Source organism: Monodon monoceros, unplaced genomic scaffold (genome assembly GCF_005190385.1).
Source record: "Monodon monoceros isolate NGI ecotype Baffin Bay Population unplaced genomic scaffold, NGI_Narwhal_1 Super_Scaffold_18, whole genome shotgun sequence".
Classification (NCBI taxonomy): domain Eukaryota; kingdom Metazoa; phylum Chordata; class Mammalia; order Artiodactyla; family Monodontidae; genus Monodon; species Monodon monoceros.
The window spans coordinates 176466687-176486689 of NW_021703774.1; the positions used below are offsets into that span (position 1 = coordinate 176466687).

Here is a 20003-nt window from a genome sequence, read left to right on the forward strand (position 1 = left end):
GCAACGGTGTCTGTCTGCCCTGGTGTGCAGACGTGAACGTGTGAGGGCAGTGGCGTGTTGTCTCGTGTGTAGACACACGCAGGAGCGTGAACCTCTGTGGACAGGTGTGTGTGTGCACACGGACCTGTGTGTGATCCCCTGGGTGTCTCCCTTTCCCTTTGGGCGGGCGGGGTGGCACTGGGGACAGGGTGGAGGTTCACGTGACTGCCCCCAGCACACGCGCACCTCCTGTCCCGGGCAGGGAGGTGCTGCTGCCAGTATTTGAAAGGAAGGGCATTGCGCTGGGCAAAGTGGATATCTACCTGGACCAGTCCAACACGCCCCTGTCCCTCACCTTTGAGGCCTACAGGTTTGGGGGACACTACCTGCGGGTCAAAGGTGAGCAGATGACTAGATGGGCCGGGTAGCTGGGGCATGACTGGGTCCCTTGGGGAGGGTGCTTCTTCCCAGGCTCAGGTTCCCATTGGCCATGGCCTTGAGCAAGCTCATTACCATACAGGTGTCTCTGCTGGGCGGCAGTGCCAGGCGTTGGCAGGGCGGGGCTTCAGGGGAGGGCAGCCAGGCTTTGGTTTGGATCCTTGGGGGAGAGGGTACTGGGGCCCCCTTCTCCACTGGGCCTGGGCGTTGAGGACCTCTACTTGTCCCTAATGCCACCCCAGCCAAGCCAGGGGACGAGGGGAAGGTGGAGCAGGGCGTGAAGGACTCCAAGTCCCTGAGTCTGCCAATCCTGCGGCCAGCCGGGGCCGGGCCCCCCACCCAGGAGCGTGTGGACCCGCAGAGCCGCCGGGAGAGCCTGGACATTCTGGTGAGGAGGGGCTGTGTCTGGGCTGGGGACGGCGAGGGGCCAGGGGGAGGTCACCTAGGTGCCTCGCTGCTCCCTCTGGGCGCTTTACTTTCTGCTTCTGGGAAATGGGGCTGGCTTTGAGGTTACGGGGCCCTCCCTGGATCTAACCATACCCCACGGTGATGGGCCTCGTCTCTGAGAGTCTGCTTGTGCCCAAGGAGTCTGTGTATGTGTGTGTGTCTAAGCAGACATTGCGTGGGGAGCGCGACTGTGTGTGTCACTGGTTGTGTTCCTGAGTGTGTGTCGGGGATCCACTTGGACCTGGGCTGCTGAGTGCATCTGAGTGTGTGTGTGTGCCTCTGTGTGTTCTCCCCACCTGCTTCATGCTGCTGGCTGGGGCGGCAGGTGGGAGGGGGATCCAGCTGCGTCTGTCTGGACCTTCCGGCCCCCAGAGCACGTGTAGGTCTCAGGAGAGGCGGTGCCCCAGGGCGCGGGGGTGTGCAGAGACCCTCCTGCCTCCCAGGCTGGCCGAGGTCCTGGAAACCCACCATGGGGTGGGGCTGTGGGGGTCTGACCCTGATGCCCGCTCCCTGACCAGGCCCCTGGCCGCCGACGCAAGAACATGTCGGAGTTCCTGGGGGAGGCGAGCATCCCTGGGCAGGAGCCCCCAGCGCCCTCCAGCTGCTCTCTGCCCAGCGGCAGCAGTAGCGGCAGCAGCAGCAGTGGCGGCAGTGACAGCTGGAAGAACCGGGCGGCCAGTCGCTTCAGCGGCTTCTTCAGCTCAGGCCCCAGCACCAGCGCCTTCGGCCGGGTATGTGGGCCCGTGGGCCCTGGGGCAGGGCAGCTGGCTGGCCTTGACCCCTGACCCTGACCACAGGCCTCCTTTCAGGAGGTGGCTAAGCTGGAGCAGCTGGAGGGCAAGCTGCACGCCTACAGCCTCTTCGGGCTGCCCAGGCTGCCCCGGAGGCTGTGCTTTGACCATGACTCATGGGAGGAGGAAGGTGACGAAGAGGAGTACGAGGACGACGCCTGCCTGCGGCTGGAGGACAGCTGGCGAGAGCTCATCGATGGCCACGAGGTGGGTGCCGCCCGAGGCCTTCCCCTCCCTCCTCAGGGAAAGGGGCACGTTATCCGCCTGCTCCACGGGGCCCTTCCTAGGGCGACAGGATGTTCCACGGGACAGCCCTGCCAGGCTGCTCTCACTGTTAACCCGCTCTGGAGGAACTCAGGCAAGGTGAAACTGTGCCTGGCCCAGAACTTGGGGGACCTCTGTGTCTCGGCTGGGAAAAAGGTTGCGTGCAGGGCCGTTCACCCTTCTCCCCCTGCTCCGGCCATCCCGGCACACGTGGGGGCTCCTGGAGATACCCTGCCCTTCCCACAGAAGCTGACCCGGCGGCAGTGCCACCAGCAGGAGGCGGTGTGGGAGCTCCTGCACACAGAGGCCTCCTACATTAAGAAACTGAGGGTGATCACCAACGTGAGTATGGGGTGGGCCCAGAGCCACTCTGCCTACCCGCCCCCCGTGGCCTCCTCTGGGTGCCCCTGAGCAGAGTTTGGGCCTTTGCAGAAGAAGGAGGTGCCAAGCAACAGAGGGGAAGGAAAGTGGGAGAAGGGCCACACCCTGGGGTGGAGACGATTCCCAGGGGCCCCGGGGAACCTGCGAGGGGGCTTGGGGCGAGTTTGCCAGGTTGAGCTGATTCATACAGACCTCATCCTTTGACTCATCCTTTCATCGGCTGTTTCTAAACACCTGCTATGTGCCAGGTGCCCAGCAGCCCACACTCTAGACGAGGAGGCAGAATGGGTAGGCACTGGGGGCTGTGTGTAGCGACTTCGACCTTGGGGGAGCACCTGTCCTGGGCTTGTGGGTTCAAGGAAGGCACCCTCCGGGCAGAAACTCCAGACTGAGCCAGGGCACAGGTGGAGGAGAGAGTTCCAGGTGTGGCTGCAAGGGCAGTGTCCCAGAGCTTCCCTCCAGGAGGGGCCTGGGCAGGGGCACCCCCAGGTGGGCCGTGGGGAACGTCTTTTCTCAAAGCGTGAACCCTCTCTGTCCCAGGCTGCCTCAGGCACTCCCAGGATGGGGAAGGGGTAGAGGGGAGCCTAAGAGTCTGGGTGGGGCGTCGGGACTAGGACCCCCCCCAACCAGCTGCAGTGCTCCCTGCCCCCCACAGCTGTTCCTGTGCTGCCTCCTGAATCTGCAAGAGTCAGGGCTGCTGTGTGAGGTGCGACAGGTCCTGGGGGTGGGGGGGACAGTACCAGAAAGTAGCGGGGAGGGGGGAGGGGCTGGAGCAAGGGAGGGGACAGACAGGGACGGGGGCTGACTGGTGGAGTAGGTGAGGGGTGGGGCCTGGCCTCAGGGGGTGGGGCTGGGGCTGCAGAAAGGGTGGGGCGGCCGGGGGGCGGAGCCAACGACGGCATATGTGAGGGGGCGGGGCCTGGAACCAGTGGGTGGGGATGAGGGCGTGGTAAAAAAAGGTGGGAGCGGGGCCTACGGATGGTGGGAGGGGAGGGGAGGGGGATGGTTAGGGGCGGGGCCCGGTAGAGGGGCGGGGCCTAACGCACCTCCCACCCACCCACAGGTGGAGGCGGAGCGCCTGTTCAGCAACGTCCCGGAGATCGCGCGGCTGCACCGCGGGCTGTGGGGCAGCGTGATGGCGCCAGTGCTGGAGAAGGCGCGGCGCACGCGGGCGCTGCTGCAGCCCGGGGATTTCCTCAAAGGCTTTAAGATGGTACGGGCCGGGTCGGACGCAGGCAGGGACACTGAGGCGGGTCTGGGGCGTCGATGCTATCTGCCCACCACCCCAGCCTCCCCCTGACCGATGGCCCGAATGACCCTTAGTGGTCAGAGGCGTGGAAATTCAGAATCGGTTGCCCTGGTGTGAACCCCACCTGGCCGTGTACCGTTGCTATCTGGCCGAGGGTGATCGCTTTCCCTGAGGCTCAGTTTCCTCACGTGGAAAACAGGGATAATAAGCTTGCCCCCTGCGGTGGTCGCGAAAGGCAGTAAGGAAGAGCGAGTGCCTGCCGGGCCCAGCCCGCGGGGAGTGCGCGGTAACGGGTGCTGTGCTTGTTCGCCCTGCGCCAGTTCGGCTCCCTCTTCAAGCCCTACATCCGATACTGCATGGAGGAGGAGGGCTGCATGGAGTACATGCGGGGCCTACTACGCGACAACGACCTCTTCCGGGCCTACGTCACGGTGAGGGCGGGTGGGGCTCGCTGCTGGGCCCGGGCACCGGACGGTGGGCCCACCTGGGCGGCAGGTGCAGGGGGGGCTGGCGCTGGGCGTGGCCTGCCATGAGCCCCGCCCCCGCCTCCCCGCCGCAGTGGGCCGAGAAGCACCAGCAGTGCCAGCGGCTGAAGCTGAGCGACATGCTGGCCAAGCCCCACCAGCGGCTCACCAAGTACCCACTGCTGCTCAAGTCGGTGCTAAGGAAGACCGACGAGCCGCGCGCCAAGGAGGCCGTCGTCACCATGGTAACTGGGGCGGCGGGCAGGGGCCTTCCCTGGCTTGGGGCCCCTCCCGGCCCTGTACCTGAACTGCCCTGGCCCACCCGTAGATCGGCTCGGTGGAGCGCTTCATCCACCACGTGAACGCGTGCATGCGGCAGCGACAGGAGAGGCAGCGGCTGGCGGCCGTGGTGAGCCGCATCGACGCCTACGAGGTGGTGGAGGGCAGCAACGACGAGGTGGACAAGGTGGGCGCCTCCGTCTGTGCGGGGGTCGCTGGCCCTGCTGGGAGCGAGGAAGGGCCAAACTGGCAGACAGACGGGAGGCTACGCTGGGAATCTCTCTGGAGGACTCCCCGCTGAGATGAGGAGGCTCTGACCTCTCCTGCACCTGCCCCCCCAAACCCCCAGCTCCTGAAGGAATTTCTACATCTGGACCTGACAGCACCCATCCCTGGCGCCTCCCCTGAGGAGACACGCCAGCTGCTGCTGGAAGGGAGCCTGAGGATGAAGGAGGGGAAGGACAGCAAGGTGACTCCACCCCACACCCAGGGCCCTCGCCCCACCCCCTCTCACCCTGTGGGTTTCGAACACTCCTTCCTTGGGACCGCTTGTGATTCTTAGCTGCCCAGTCACCTGGGTGGCAATTTAAGAACTGGTGACTTTTGTGATCGTCTGAGGGAAGATTATCTGGCTGCAGTTTACTCTTTACAAATACAGCAGCCGGGTCCCAGCCCATCAGGTGCCATTCTAGCCCACTTGCCAGTGCCACATGTGTTCCTGGTGGGAAGGAGGGGGCACCTTCCGTGAGCAGGACAGGAACAGCCCAGCGTCTTGCTACTGAGCTATGAATGTTTCAGGCACTGTGTAACCCAGAGCCTACAAAGCGTGATTTTAAAACCACCTTTCTTTTCCTCTTTAATGTAAACTTTTAACGGGCATAAATCACAAGTATATAGCTTGATGAAAGAAAATCGGCTCGCCCTTCATTTGAAGTTTACTCTCAGATTCGTGGGGAGTAGGTGTTTGACACCAGTACCCCCAGGAGAGGGTGTGGCCGCAGACAGGCTGAGGGTCCCTGCCCTGGCCCTGACCTCTGGCTTCTGATCCCGCGGCCTCCCATCCCCCAGATGGACGTGTACTGCTTCCTCTTCACCGACCTGCTCTTGGTGACCAAGGCAGTGAAGAAGGCAGAGAGGACCAAGGTGATCAGGCCACCACTGCTGGTGGAAAAGATCGTGTGCCGGGAGCTTCGGGACCCTGGTGAGGAGCCCGGCCCCGCCGGCCCTGGGCAGGGCCTGGGACGGGCGGGGGCCGTGGTCTCAGCCAGCACTGAGGCGAGCCCTTCCTAACCAGGGTCCTTCCTTCTCATCTACCTGAACGAGTTCCACAGTGCTGTGGGGGCCTACACGTTCCAGGCCAGCGGCCAGGCTTTGTGCCGTGGCTGGGTGGACGCCATCTACGATGCCCAGGTGAGAGCAGAGCGGTGGGCAGGCTGGCAGGGCAGCCTGGTGGGGACCACTGCTCACAGCCCGCTGGGGCCCTGCGCACCCACCCCCGCAGAGCCAGCTTCAGCAGCTGCGTGTGCAGGAGCACCCAGGCAGCCAGCAGCACCTGCAGAGCCTGGAAGAGGAGGAGGACGGGCAGGAGGACGAGGACGAGGAAGGAGGGGAGAGCAGCACGTCGGCTGCCAGTTCCCCTACCGCCCTGCGCAAAAGCAGCAGCAGCCTCGACTCGCAGCGCTGGTACGTTCGCCCAGGACCCCCCAGCAAGCCAGAGCAGGGCAGGTACTCCAGCCAGGACTCTGGACCCCGAGGCCATTAGCACTGGACAGGGCTGGTCACACCCCTTTCCTCTGAATGGCTTTATGATGTGAACCCAGTGGGGCTGGGGACGGGGGCTCTGTCTCCCACCAGAGTCCACGGGAGGATGGCAAACGGTTTTCAACTTGAGTGCCAGATCTGATACATTAGTGGTAGCTGCCTGGAGCTGAGCTCAAGATTCTTAGACCGTATCCAACAGGAGATGCTGTGGTCGCGACAGACACCATTACTGATACCTGTGTTGTGGGCTCAGGTGCCACCTGCTTGCCACCTCTTGAGCCTTGAGCTCCAGGAGGGCAGAGGCTGTAGACTTCTGCAGTGCCCAGCATGGGCTGCACCAGGCCATCGCGGTTTCCTTTGGCTGGGCTGACTCTCCTCTCGGCTCCACAGTGTCTCGGATGGCTCCACGGAGACCCTGGCCATGGTGGTGGTGGAGCCTGGGGGGATGCTGTCCTCTCCCGAGTTCGAGGGCGGCCCCTTCAGCTCCCAATCAGACGAGACCTCTCTCAGCACCACCGCCTCGTCTGTTACGCCCACCAGCGAGCTGCTGCCCCTGGGCCCAGTGGATGGCCGCTCCTGCTCTATAGACTCCGCCTACGGCACCCTCTCCCCGACCTCCCTGCAAGACTTTATGGCCCCGGCCCCTACGGTGGAGCCAGCACTCCGGCCCCCAGAGTCATCGCGAGCCCCTTCACCCCCACCCTCGCCCCGCCTCCGCCGACGCACTCCTGTCCAGCTGCTGCCCTGTCTGCCCCACCTGCTCAAGTCCAAATCTGAGGCCAGTCTCCTCCAGCTGCTGTCGGGGGCCACCACCCGTGGAGCGCCCCCAGCCCCTAGCCGCAGCCTGTCGGAACTCTGCTTGGCTGCTATCGTCCCTGGCACCAGGACTCAGGGCTCCCCTCAGGAAGCTGGGCCCAGCTGGGATTGCCAGGGGGCACCAGGCCCTGGCAGTGGCCCCGAGCTGTCAGAGCTGGAGGGTGGAGCCGGCTGCCCAGCTGGGGAGCCCAAAGGACCCACCAGGAGGAGCAGAGAGCTGTCCTCGGGGGCCTCGCCCAGGGTCCAGCCTGAGCCCCCCCCCAGGGACCTCTGCCCAGCACAGGAAGCTGACGTTGGCCCAGCTCTACCGAATCAGGACCACCCTGCTGCTTAACTCCACCCTCACTGCCTCGTGAGTGGCCTGGCCTGGGACAGGTGGCCCAGTGTGCTGGGGGCACTGTCATGGCGGGGAGCAGATGGCATTTGGGGACGGGTGTGGGAGAGGGAGCCTGAGACCAGCCTCAGCACCTGGTGAGGATGAAACAGTGGGCAGTGGTGAAGAAGAGGCCTGAGGATTCCGGTCGGGAGGAGAGGGTGGTTGGAGCCCCTCCAAATGCCTTCAGCCAAGGAAGGACCATCTCTCCCCTCCTCTCCACTGCAGGGAGGTCTGAGCAGAGGGAGGCTCCCAGGGGTGCCACTGACCAAGGGACAGCAGACAGCACGCCTCCTGGGGTGTGCCGGCCCCTGCTCCAGCTGCTGCCTTATGTGTGCCCCAGCCAGAGTGCTGGGCAGGACCCCTGCCACCGCCCCCAGGGCCCAATTTGCACTTTGCCAGACTGGCTGGAAGTGGAGGAGGGCTTAGCAGAGGCCCAGGCTGCAGGGCCCTGTTACAGCCACCACTGTCACTAACCTGCCTGTGCCTCCACCCCCCAGCCTAGGCAAGGTCCCTTGCCCAATACCCCCGGAGTCACCAGCTCCAAGCCTCTGGGCTGGGCTCCAGGGCTGGGATCCCAGGCAGCCCTTCCCACCTCCACCCTCATCTGGCCCCAAATGGGACGGTTCCCCTGCCCTCGCCTCCCTCCCTCCCTCCCTCCCACCTACCTACCCACCCACCCAGACCTTGGGTTGGGCTCTGTGTAAAGTTGCATATTTATTGAGCTTTTGATTCTTTTATAAAGACTTGTATATACTCCACCGGAAAGAGTCCTTTGCTTTTGGAACGCCCCCCTTTCCGGACTCAGGTGCACTTGGGCGCCTCCCTGGGCTCCCGCCCCCTCCCTCTGGTGGAGCCCCGCTGGAAGAGACTGTGGGAGCAGAAGTGAAGTAGTCGGGCGGAGATCGCCTGACCAGTACTCCCAAGATCAACCCCTGTCCCCTGCCGCAGACATGAGGCCCACCACTAGAGCCCCCCACGAGGTGCCCTCCCTCACGTGGTACCTTAGAGAGCCCTGCCCTGAGCCACCCCTCTGAGCTTATGCCAGGGTGGGCCATGGTCTCAGGCTCTGCTGAAAGTGCCCCCTAGGACTCCCCTCCAGGGCGGGGGGACGCCACGCAGTACGTGGGGAGGGTGGGTCTCCCACCTGGGTACTTCTGGCCCAACCCCTCATGGCTGAGGGCGGGCTCTGAGGCCCAGAGAGGGGAGGTCGCCTCACTAGGAAGCGGTGGTCTCAGGGTTGAAGCTAGAACCCAGGCGTGGGACCTGGCTGCAGCCCTGTGCTGTGTGCACCTTGCCCACCAACCGCCTCAGGTGAGCTCAGGTGCGGGCTTCGGCCTGGGGGCTCGCTTCCTGGTACCGGCGGCCCCGCCCTGCGCCCTCCCCCTCCCCCTAGGCGGGCTCTTCGGGCGGCGCGGGGTGGGCGGGGCGGGCCTGCGGGCGCCGGCCTGGGCCCCACCTGCGGCGGGCGGAGCGGGGAAGCCCGGGTCGGGTCGAGGGCCCAGCGTGGCGCCCAGGGCCATGGAGCCGCGGCCCGGGGCGTGTGCGGCGGCGCTGGCTGCGGTGAGTGGGGTCGCGGGGGCACGACCTCGAGCCTGGCCGGGACCTGAGTCCCCGAGGCGGCGGAGGAAGGGGACGCGGGGATGGGGTGGGGGTGGGGATAGGAGCCTCCGATCCTGCCTCGCTGGGGGCTGAGCCGGCCCCTCTTCCGACCTAAGTTAGAGGTTCAGCCGGGGTGGGGCCCTTCCGCCGAGAGGAAACACCCTCTCGGGGCGGGAGGGATCTGGGGTCCCCAGGCAGAGAAAGATCAGGGCCCCCCACCTTAGCAAGGGCGTGGGTGGGGGTGGGGACCGCCTGCTGCCCAGTCTTGAGGGAGGGGCTGGCGGGAACCCTCTTCTCTGCCCCTCCCAAGCCTGGTCTGTGCACAGGGGAAGGAAGTTAGTCCAGAGCCCCACCGATGGGCACCCCTTTGGGGCAAGAACCTGAGAAGTGGGCTGCTCTGTGGGCAAATGCTGGGGCCCCTGAAGGCTGGGGAGACCGGGTAGAGAGAGCCCCCCGCCTGGGCAGCCAGGCTGGGAGCCAGCAGCCCCTGTCCCCCAGGCACTCCTCCTGCTGCTGGGTGCCCAGGGCCAGGGCAGCACTCCCAGCCCCAGGTGTGACTGTGTGCACAGCTTCCAGATGAGGAGTGGTCTGGTCTGCTGCGGGGGCTGCCCAGCAGGTGAGCGGCTGAAGGAGTGGGAGGGACGTGGCAGGAAGTGAGGGCCGATGGGGCAGGCAGGGGTCAGGAGGGCTGGGGAGTGGTGGTAGGCAGGCCAGGGATGGGGCGAGGGGAGGCTGGGAGGGAAGTAGGGAGCCCGGGATAAGAAGGTGGCAGCCCTCTTTGACCCCAGGCTGGGTTCCACAGGGCACTACTTGAAGGCCCCCTGCACAAAGCCCTGTGGCATCTCCACCTGTCTCCCGTGCCCCCGGGGCACCTTCCTGGCCTGGGAGAACCACCACAAGACCCGCTGTGCCCGCTGCCAGGCCTGTGATGAGGAAGGTGCGGGGCTGCCTGGCGCTTGGGGGCAGGGCGGCTCTGGAGGACAGGCCCTGGCCGGGGTCCTTCTGAAGAAAGTGGCTGGCTCGAGCCCAGCCTTTGGCTGGGAGAGCCCTGTGCACACCCCACCCTGGGGCCCTCTACCCTGATCCTGCCTCAGGATGCCTTTGTGCCCTCTCATCCTGGTGACCTTCCAGCCTCTGCTCTGTGGTGATCTCCACATTTCTCTCACTTTGGGGGTGGCCCTGTCTCTGGTCTCCTCATCTCCATTCTCCAGGGGACCTGTCCTGCCTCTCTGTGGGGCTCTTTGGCTCTGACAGCCTCTGCTCTCCCCCGTCTCCCCTGCCAGCCTCCCAGGTGGCCCTGAAGAACTGCTCAGCGGTGGCGGACACCCACTGCGGCTGCAAGCCAGGCTGGTTCATGGACTGCGTCGTCAGCCAGTGTCCCCACAGCTCTCCCTTTCGCTGCCACCCGTGCCCAGACTGTGAGGCCCTGCACCGCCGCACGCGGGCCCCCTGTGGGTACCCCCGATCCGGGCCGTCTACTCCCACACCCCCTTCCCCTGCCTCCTTCTCTCCCGTCCTGACCCACACCATCTCCCGGACCACAGGTTCCAGCGGAGACACTCACTGTGGGACCTGCCTGCCCGGCTTCTATGAATATGGCAACAGCTGCATGTCCTGTCCCACGTAACTTCCTGGCTGCCCTGGGCTGGGGGAAGGGAGGCTGGGAGCAGAGTGGGGATCGAGGGTCAGGGAGGAGGGGGCTTGACCCTATGGTAAGTGGATCCCACCTCAGGCAAACACTGGATGGTAAAGAGAAATTTGAATTCACCTTATGTCAGATACATAAAGGGGCATATCTTCACTTTATGTCATACTTTGCTTTAGTAATCCTTCCAGCCCTACGTTAAGGATAGGATGTGTCACTTACAGAGAGAGTCGCGTTAATATAGTTTCAAAACTTGGGCTGAGACTCAAGATCTGCCCCTTGTTCTCCTTGTTCTCGGAGGGATCTTGGGCGAGTTACTTCACCTCTCCAATCTGTGGGCTCCCCATCTGAACGTGGGAGTGTTAGTGGCTCTCCCCAGGGCTCTGATTAAGGGGTGACTAACTTTATTCACGCATCTGCTCCACAAGTCTTTCTTGAGCTTCTATCATTTCCAGACACCGTTCTAGGTGCTGGGGCAACAACAGGAAACAAAACAGGCAAATCCCAGAGTTGACATTCTGGTGACCCTCAGTCTAGTCTAGAAGAAGCTCAGTAAGTAGTGTTTGTTGTTACTGTTATGGACACCAGTGACGTTTCAGCAGTACTTGGGGAACATTCTTGGGTAGAGTGAGGCTCTCAGCAGGGAAGGGCCTCCAGGATGGAGAATATGTCAGGTGGTCCTGAGCAGTCCCACCCCCTCCCCCCGGTGTGTACTCCCTCACCCTCCACCGCATCCCCTCCCCTTGCAGGAGCACCCTTGGGGGCTGTCCTGGGCCTTGTGTGGCTGTCTGTGGCTGGAGGCAGGGTAGGTGGTGAAATGGAGACGCCAGTGGGAGAGCTGGGATGGGCCGAGGGGAGGGTGGGGGATGGCTACCACCCACCACCCACCAGCTGCTCTTTCAGTGTTCTGGGTCCAGGTGCTCCTGGCAGCCCTGGTGGTCCCACTCCTGCTTGGTGCCACCCTGACCTACACATACCGCCGCTGCCAGCTTTGCAAGGCCATAGTTCCTGGTAAGCGCACGTGCGCCCACGTTCCTAGAGGCCTGGGGTCAGGATGGGTAGCCCAGAGCCCATTCAGCCTGATCCAGTGGGGGAAAACTGAGGCAGGGAGCGCTGGGAGTGGGTGCTGAGGGACACAGGTTCCGGAGCCTTACCTGGTTGCCGATTAAACTCTCTTGGTGTCTCTCAGCAGGTGAAGCTGGGGTGGAGGCCCTGACCCCGCTGCAGGTAAGAGTCTCAGTAGCGTTCTAGGATGAGTGAACAAGCCTTCCGGAGCTGAGCGGTAGGGCCTTATTATAACTCGTGGTCCCAGCGCGGTGCCTGGTAGCTGGCACGGAGTAGACCTCACGAACACATGTGCTGAGTTATCAGCAAGTGAGAGCAGCTCAGGGCCCGTCCTCGGGTGGCTCTGAGGCTACGGGGGTCCAGACAGGTAAACAGGAGCGAACAGCTCAGTAGGAAGAGTGTCACCATGGTGAGGCCTCTACCAGGATTGGCGGAACAAGGAGAGGGCAGCAGGGGCAGGGCGTTCCAGGCAGGATAGCTCGTCTACTGGGTCACAGTGAGAGAGCATGGCCACCGGGGGAGGTGTCACCGGGGGATGTTTGCTGACTGAGCCAGGGATGCCCACCCCCAGCCAGAGACCCCAGAGTCAGGCAAGCGAGGCTGACCTGGGGCCTCTCTTGGCTTCCAGGCCACCCACCTCTCACCCCCGGACAGCAGCCCCACCCTTCTGGTAACACCCAGCAGCAGTGAGAAGGTCTGCACCGTCCAGCTGATAGGCAGCAGCTGGACCTCTGGCTCTCCCCAGGCCCAGGAGGCGCCCTGTCCAGAGGTGACGTGGTCCTGGGACCAGCTGCCCAGCAGAGCTCTTGGTAAGGGATTTCAGGGGCCTGAGGCCTTGACCCCATTCTCCTGAGTCCGAGGTGATAAGCTGTGCTTTCCTGAGGCCACTTGCCCACTTCCCGTCCCCTAACTGACCAGGCGGACCTCCCTGCCCGGCGGGGCCCCTGCCCGCATTCCCCATTGGCTCTCTCTGGCCGCAGGCCCGCCGCCCCCGCCCTCGCCGGCGCCCCCTGCAGGCTCGGCGGCCGCCATGCTCCAGCCGGGGCCGCAGCTCTACGACGTGATGGACGCGGTGCCCGCGCGGCGCTGGAAGGAGTTCGTGCGCACGCTGGGGCTGCGCGAGGCGGAGATCGAGGCGGTGGAGGTGGAGGTCGGGCGCTTCCGCGACCAGCAGTACGAGATGCTCAAGCGCTGGCGCCAGCAGCAGCCCGCGGGCTTGGGCGCCGTCTACGCCGCCCTGGAGCGCATGGGGCTGGACGGCTGCGCCGAGGACCTGCGGAGCCGCCTGCAGCGTGGCCCGTGACGCCGGGGCCCACCCGCCACTTCGAGGCTCTGGTGGCCCTTGCAGAAGCCCTAAGTACGGTTACTTATGCGTGTAGACATTTAATGTCACTTATTAAGCCCCTGGCACGGCCCTGCGTAGCAGCGCCAGCCAGCCTCACCCCTGCGCGCCCCCAAGGTTCCAGTTAAGGCGAGGAAGCGCCAACGACCATCAGCTGTTTCTCGGCCTGTGTTTGGCTGAGGCCTTGGTAGTATTAAAAATCTATGAAGAAAAGCTGCTGCTTGGTGTTTCCGCGGGACTGGGGATGTTAAGTGGCCCAGGCTTGGTTTTCCCAGGGGCGTCGAAAGGGCCAGAAGTGTTGCCACCCACGGCGGAGGCCAGTGTGGCCCTTAGCCCAAGCCTGCCCCTCCGGCTCCGCCGTGGCCCAGTTACCCCGAGGAGAGGAAGTCGCGGTGACGACGAGTTAGAGTGAGCATGAGCCCCGGGCGGCTGAGAGAGCTTTAATGCGGGTGTGAGATGGCAGGGACCGGGGAGGCAGCAGTTGGAGACACAGCTTCAGGATCCCTCGTCCTCCACTCACTCCACCAGGACCGTGAAAGCGTCCGGGGAGTGTGGGGCCTGGCTGGGGACGGCGCGCAGACTTGGAGGTGGGGCGCCGGGAGCGGCAACGCTGTCCCGACGGGCAGTTTGCAGTTTTCATCGTTTCTGGTAAACAAATGACTGAGAGGAAACCCTCGGCGGGGATGGGAAATGCGGCCGGGGCTAGGCCGGGCGCTGATCTGGGTCAGGGAGAGAGGAAAACCCCTTCCCCGAGCGCGGGGCCTGCCTCCGCCCAGGATGCGCCAGCGACGCGGGTTCCAGGGTGCAGGGGAGGGGGCGGCAGCAGGGCGCGCGACCCGCAGGAAACCAAGGTCACCACCCACGGGGCTGGGGAGAGCTCTGCACACTTTGACATTCAACGAACATGCAAATATATGTAAGTAGGCATGCAAATAAGCAGCGTCTTTTTGCGTCAACAGCTTGGGCACTTTTTCTGGGCGACTGCGGCGGCGGGCGCGCTCCAGCGTCGCCCGGGGCTGGGGATGCGGGTACGGGGGAAGGGGGGGTGCCCGGGGTAGGGGTCAAGGAGGGGTTCCAGCGCGGGAGGGGAGGGCGGCGCGGCTCCCAGCCCTTCGGCCCGGGCCTGGCAGGCTGGGGCGGGGCCTGGGGGCGGCCCCAAGCTCGCGAGGCTGCGAGCAGGAGGGCGGCGTCTAGTACTTAGCGATGTCCCCCTTCTTCAGGATGATCTGTCGCTGCCAGGGCGCCAGCTTGCTCTCGTCGTAGCCGAGCGTCCGCAGCTTCTCCGACTGCTCTTTCTCCCGCTGCATCTCCTCCTGCTTCTGTCGTTCCTCCTCTTTCCTGGGCATGGGGTGGGGGGCACAGTCCCGGGCAAGGGTGAGAGGGTGGGCCAGGCCCCATTTGGGGGAGGGGTCACCGGTGGCAAGGAGTGGGTTACTGAGGGCAGGGGCTGGGTTGCTGGAGACAGAGGCACTCATGAATGGTGGGCAGGGCAATGGGTTGTAGGGGTAAAAGGTGACTGGGGATAGGGGGTGGGTTAGGAGGCATGTGGGCGGGATTGCTGGGGACAGAGGAGCTTGACTGGGGGCAGACTGGGGTCACTGGGGGACACACAGGAGCTGGGAAAGCGAGAGGCTGTAGCTGGGTTATTGCTGGCTGGGGGTGTTACTGGAAACAAAGGTGCCGGGTCACAGTGTGACAGAGAGCGAGGAGGGCGTGGTGCAGGGGCTAGGACCCAAGTTCCTGGGGACTGGGGTTGGGCTGCTGGGGAATAGAGGGGCCACATCATTGGGAGACAGGGGCTGGGTGATTAGGGACAGGTTATTAGACCACGGCTAGATCTGCACTGGTGATGAGGTAGCCGCTAAGTACGTGTGGCTGTTTGATGAGCGCACGAACTGTTGGCACTGAGATGCCCTGTAGGTGCAAATGCTCATCGCATCTCGCAGACAGTTTTAAAAAAGTGTAAGACATCTCAATGATTTTCATAATTATTATTATTGGGTTAAGATAGACTAAGTTCACTCATCTTTTTATTTTTTCACCGTGGCTCAACTTATACATCTATCAGACAGCACTCGGCTAGATTACTAAGGGCAGAAACTAAAGATCTGAGGGACAGATGCTCTAGGTTATCGATACTGAGGTTGGGTTAACTGCAAGGCAGAAAGGCTAGGTTAACGGGAGATGGGGGCTGGGTAATTGGGGACAGGTCATTACAGCGTAAGAGCAAGACTTTGAGGTGCAGTGGGTAAGTTCCTGGGGGAGAGGGGTCTGGCGGCATTACTGGGAGCAAAGACACTGTGCTAACAGGGCTGAGTGACAAGGGGATGTGCTCAAGATTGGGGCTGGAGGAAGGGGCCAAAGGACTGTGACTGGGTGGGGGGAGGGGACACAGGTTGGGCCCAGCCCCACACTCACCGCTTCTGCTCCCTGGAAAAAAAGAGATGGCGTTAGTTGCTGCCACCACCTCAGGGACACGCTCAAGACACCCTGCCAAGCCCCGCATCTTCCTCAGCTCACCTCTCCTCTTCCAGCTTCTTCCGCAGGATGTCCCGCCTCCAGGCGGGCATGCTGGCCAGCCAGGCCTCCTCCTCCTTCTCCTGAAACACAGCAGAAGGCTTCAGGGCCAGCATGGGCTGGGACACGGGGGTCAGCGGGGGTGTTCCCCCACCCAGGGGAGCTGCATGAGTCAGGGACAACGGGACACAGATGGGGTCGCAGGAAGAGACTCTTTTGATACCCTTCTATAGGGCAAATGGATGAGGACTCAGGCCCCCGTGTCCCAGAGTCGGCGCCAGAGAGGTCAGAGCTGAGTGTAGGAGGCGTAGGAGAGGAGCAGAGGGGGCAGGGTGGGGTGGATAGATGGCTCCAGGCCCCTGGCCCAGAATCTCTGGGCAGACTCATACGTGGGCCTCCACAGATCCTGCCTGCTCAGAGAGGCTCAGGCCGGTCCCTGGTTCCACTGTGAAGGACCTTCTCTTCCATGCCTGTCCTATTCTGAGAGCGGGTAGACGCTAGCTCTACAATCGTGTGGCTGCAATGACATGGGGGTGGGGGCATCCAACACAGGCAGCTTACAGCAAAGTGTTTTATTACTTGCATGTTACAGAGGAGAAAGGGTCTGGACACGTCACACGAACACTGCACATGTGGCTCCCTTGACCTCAGCCAAAGAGGTAGCTATGAACTCCAGTGAAAAACCAAAGAAAGAAAGAGAGCCACACTGCCCCAAGGGGGACCCACAGTCCCGCACTCAGAGGGGCTGCTGCTTCCACCTGGCTCCACACGGAGCCAGGCATCGCTGGAGAGCCAGAGGGGGACACCTGGTTGGCTCTGTGCCGTGCCCTGCCCATTCTGGCCAACACCCCACAACCGGCCACCGTGGGATCTCAAAGGCTGAGGCAGCCTGGTTCTGGGCACTCTGGCTTTTCCAAGGCCACTCGTCCTGTCCTGGTTTCTTCCTGCCGTATTCTGACCTCTGGAGGGCATCAGACAGGCATCCAGGCCCGGGTTAAGACGCTTGAGGGTAAATTCCGAATTCTGCGGCTCAGATGTCAAAAAGCTCTGCCTCCTTCTCCTTCCAGAAGGAGAAGCTGCGGTCGATGTACCGGCAGATGTCCTCATTGCTGAACTCGCCCATCTCAGATACCAGCTCCAGGGGTTCTTCGGCGGGGGCTTCGGAACTAGGAGGGTCCGACGTCGGGGGAGGCGCGGCTGGCGGGGGTGGGGACGGGGGCTGCGGCTCAGGGGCCGGCGCCTCTGGCTGCCCTTCTGGCCAGTCGCCCGTCTGAGCTGGAGCGGCCTCTTCGGTCGGCTCCCTCTCTTCCTTATCCGTCCCTTCCTTTTGCTCTTTCTCCACCTCTTCTTCCCGGGCCGGCTCAGCCTCCGGGGTGTCTCCGAAGAACTGGCGCCTGAGGTCCTCGAAGCCGTCGCTCCAGCCGCGCCGGCCGGCCTCCACCTCCTCGAGTACCACGCGGTGGAAGAGACGGATGAGCTCCCAAGGGTGGCTGCCCAGCCGGTCGAACATCTCGTAGCAGAGCAGGTGGCGAAACTTGCGCTCCTCGCGGCTCAGGCCCATTTCGAGCAGCTGGAAGTAGCCGAGCATGAAGAGGTCGAGCGTGAGGCTGTCGTAGCGCCGGGGCGCGCCGCCGTCGAGGGGCGGCAAGAAGTGCTCGGGCCAGTATAAGCCGTGTGACAGGCCCGGGCCGCGAGGCGGGCGCGCCGGCACCTGCCGCAGCAGGCTCCGCCAGTGGCCCAGCAGCTTGCCCACCACCTGCCGCTGCTTCAGCAGGCGCAGCAGCCGCTCGTCCGGGCCATCGCCCGCCGGCGGCTGGGAGGCGTCGGCTGCCTCCGGGCCGGGGTCGGCGCCGGCGGCCACCACGCGGGGCAGCAGTCTGCGCAGGCGCACCTGGGCGTGGCGCCCGGGGCCGCGGAAGGTCCACTTGCGCCAGTGCTCCAGGAAAAGGTAGACGATGCGCTCCTTGCGCATGTCGATATAGTCCTGGACGCCTCGCAGCTCGGTGGAGGGTGGCGGCCTGCGCGCCAACTGCTCGGGCTCGGGCAGCGCCGCCTGGCGTCCTGGCGCCTCGGGTGGGCCCAGGACGCCCAGGGGCTCCCCCGCGGCCGGCAGGCCGTTGGCGGCGGCGGCGCTTGGCTCGCCGGTACCGGCCACCACGTAGTCCTCCTCGAGGATGGGCTCGCGGCGCGGGGCGCCGGCGGGCAGAGAGAGCTTTCGGGGCGGGCCGCGCGCCGGCGCCGAGCCCTGGGCGCGCCGCTCGTAGGTGGCGCGGAGGTGCCGCACCGAGACGCCGCACTCGAGGATCTCGCGCGCCACGGCCTCGCGGCACCAGCTGAGCGAATGCGAGCGGCCCAAGCAGAGCGGGCCCGGCCGCCAGGGGGCGTCGGTCAGCGGCGGCAGCGGCTGGCCTGTGTCGGCGGCGAGTAGCTCGGCCAGGTGCGCGGGCCGTCCGCCCAGCGCAGCCAGCAGCGTGGCCATGCTCTTGAGCAGCTTGGAGATCTTGCTGCACCAGGCAGGCAGGCTGGCTGCGCGGCCGTGCATGCGGCGCGGGTCGACGGTGAAGCGCGGCGCCGACAGGGCGGCCGAGATGGGCAGCAGCTGCTCCAGCTCCAACTCCAGCTGCTCCAGGCGCGCCTCCAGCTTCTGCGCCTTGTGCAACACTTGCAGGTTCTCGATTTGCTGCTCGATGCGGAGGATGTCGGCCTCGGTCATGAGCTCGCCGAAGGGCCCGAGGATGCCGTTGTACTCGCGGGAGTACCTCCAGCCCTCGCGGGGGTAGCAGCACGAGCTGGCGGCCGTCAGCTAAGGCGGGGAAGACAAGAGAGGGGAGGGAGGCGCGTCTCCCTCTGGCCCGGCTCCCGCAGCGGCCGCCGGGGGCGCCTTTTGCATGTCCCGGGTGGTGTAATGGCTCCGCGGGGCTGCGTTTGCAGGGACGGGCCGCGCCTGGCCGGCGGGCAATTACACTGGGACGAGGCTTCGGCCCAGGCCGCCGCTCCGGGCGCTGGGCAGTGTCCACTCTGGTCGCTGGCAGGGACACAGCCGGTCGCTGGGCGCTGTTGCAGAGGCAGGGCCGGCAGATGGGGTCTCCACACCTGGCTTGGTCGCTCATTACACCGCCCAAGGAACATGCAAAAGGCGTTGAAGCTGCGGCAGACGGCAGCCCCCTCCCTCCCCATCCAAGGTCTGCGATTTCGAGGCCACACCTCACCCCAGGCAGATGACCCCTAATCAGACTCCCCTGAGGCCCAAGACCTCCCTGTCCGTGCTGTCAGTTTTACTGCTGAATGAGAGGCCCTTAAAGTGGCTGAAGCTGTGGCTTTCACCCCTCTTCCCACCCTCTCTGACTCCTGGAATAATGATACAACTTACAGAGCTAGGCTTGCCAGGCACTCATAGTCTCATCTGTTCCTCATTTTAGTGCCGGGTTTTTCCAGCCCAGGTGGAGGGGAGGGGCTGCCGTCACCTCCTCACAGGCCTCCCAGTTCATCCCGGCCCACCACCGCCCCCCACACAAAGATGTTTCCCAAATACAAATATGACGATGCCAACTTCTCCGCTTAACCCCACTCCCAGGCTCCCCACTACTCCAGGAGAAAGTCCACTGTCTTCAAGGCCAGGCCTTAGTTATCTGGCCACTCCTGACGTCTCCACTCCACCCCCTTCAGTGGTAATGTCTTGGAGCTACCACACCCACTCTGACCGTCAGGCCTCCCCGGTCCTTCCTGCTCGCTCTTTGACCCACTTCTTCCCCTGTCCACTTTTTCCTCATCTTCCAAGTCTACCTGAGACATCACTTTCTCCTCCCCTACCACCACCCCAAACCCAAACAGGATGGTTGGTTTAGGGCTGCCCCAGTCCTCTGCCCTCCCCATCAGAGCACCTGCCCACTTGCTCACTCTCACATTGCCCTGTTTTGTCTCCTTGGGGGCACTTATCACTCAACTAAGGTGCTGTGCTTGCTTGTTGGTTGACACCCCCCCCTCCCCCACCGGCCCTGACATATTCACCGTGAATCCCCAGAGGCGACAACAGTGTGTAACACATAGACGGCGCCGGGGGGATGTCTGTTGAGCAGATCAATGGCAAACTATCCTGCCAGCCAGGGATGATCAACCCATCCGACAGATGAGAAACCCGAGGCTGGATGAGGCTCAGTATCAGTGGAAAGTGGTAGTTCAGGGAAAGAGCCCAGGCCAGTCTGACTACGATCAAAAGCCTCTTGGTTACTCATGTGGTCCCTTGGATGAGTCAACCTCACCCGAGAGCTTGTCAGAAACGCAGAATCCCATCCCCACCCAGAGCACCTGAATCAGAAAAAGCATTTTAATAATATCACGGGCGATTTGAGGGCATCTTAGACTTTGATAAACACTGCCATCGCATTAAAGGACAGGCTGTTGTGGGGTGGTGCTGGTGGTGGAGACTGGGAACCATCCCAGGAGAGGGATGGTGGTCCAATCGTGCTTTTTCCCGAAGGTAATGGGAGCCGTCTGAGGCGGAAAGGCCCCGGGCAGATTGGGGGATGATGTGGGGCATGGGCTGCGGACCCAGCTGCGGACCCCAGGGCCCTCTGGGAGCCCAACCCCGCC

The 20003-nt window shown here is 63.8% G+C and overlaps 3 protein-coding genes across 6 annotated transcripts in view; 2 read left to right on the forward strand and 1 right to left on the reverse strand.

The window, feature by feature from the left end:
• Nucleotides 1-8637, forward strand: part of PLEKHG5 (pleckstrin homology and RhoGEF domain containing G5) — a 29151-nt gene extending 20514 nt beyond the window's left edge. Inside the window, 16 exon segments of the mRNA XM_029229936.1 lie at nt 242-378; nt 660-805; nt 1383-1595; nt 1674-1862; nt 2166-2261; nt 2956-3006; nt 3364-3513; nt 3870-3980; nt 4109-4258; nt 4342-4479; nt 4642-4761; nt 5361-5493; nt 5587-5702; nt 5794-5975; nt 6444-7122; nt 7124-8637. Coding sequence (XP_029085769.1) covers nt 242-378; nt 660-805; nt 1383-1595; nt 1674-1862; nt 2166-2261; nt 2956-3006; nt 3364-3513; nt 3870-3980; nt 4109-4258; nt 4342-4479; nt 4642-4761; nt 5361-5493; nt 5587-5702; nt 5794-5975; nt 6444-7122; nt 7124-7225 — 2713 coding nt within the window. The 3' untranslated portion in view covers nt 7226-8637.
• A 290-nt stretch (nt 8638-8927) lies between these two features.
• Nucleotides 8928-13102, forward strand: TNFRSF25 (TNF receptor superfamily member 25). Of its 2 annotated transcripts, none has more exons than XM_029227078.1 (9): nt 8928-9460; nt 9647-9781; nt 10128-10295; nt 10389-10467; nt 11239-11294; nt 11393-11500; nt 11679-11716; nt 12183-12363; nt 12535-13102. In XM_029227078.1, the coding sequence occupies exons 1-9, from the start codon at nt 9421-9423 to the stop codon at nt 12855-12857; spliced, it is 1128 nt and encodes a 375-aa protein (XP_029082911.1). In that variant the 5' UTR covers nt 8928-9420; the 3' UTR covers nt 12858-13102. The 2 variants fall into 2 exon arrangements, with proteins under 2 accessions (XP_029082911.1, XP_029082912.1); XM_029227079.1 differs by having other exon boundaries at nt 11682-11716.
• Nucleotides 13103-13302: 200 nt separating this feature from the next.
• The window catches only part of ESPN (espin), a 31781-nt gene continuing 25080 nt past the window's right edge, over nt 13303-20003 (reverse strand). For 2 of the 3 annotated variants that reach the window (XM_029229588.1, XM_029229587.1), the window contains 3 exons: nt 15417-15496; nt 15315-15326; nt 13303-14234 (listed from right to left, as the gene is read on the reverse strand). In XM_029229588.1, coding sequence (XP_029085421.1) covers nt 14087-14234; nt 15315-15326; nt 15417-15496 — 240 coding nt within the window. In that variant the 3' untranslated portion in view covers nt 13303-14086. The remainder of the gene's footprint in view (nt 14235-15314; nt 15327-15416; nt 15497-20003) is intronic. The other variant, XM_029229586.1, reaches the window with a different exon arrangement.

What these genes read in the sequence shown, in the direction of transcription:
- TNFRSF25 (XM_029227078.1), top strand. Translation starts at nt 9,421, where the DNA reads ATGAGGAGTGGTCTGGTCTGCTGCGGGGGCTGCCCAGCAG. An exon ending in CCAGGCCTGTGATGAGGAAG is followed by an intron (nt 9,782 to 10,127) that starts GTGCGGGGCTGC and finishes CTCCCCTGCCAG; the next exon opens with CCTCCCAGGTGGCCCTGAAG. An exon ending in AGCTGCATGTCCTGTCCCAC is followed by an intron (nt 10,468 to 11,238) that starts GTAACTTCCTGG and finishes CTCCCCTTGCAG; the next exon opens with GAGCACCCTTGGGGGCTGTC.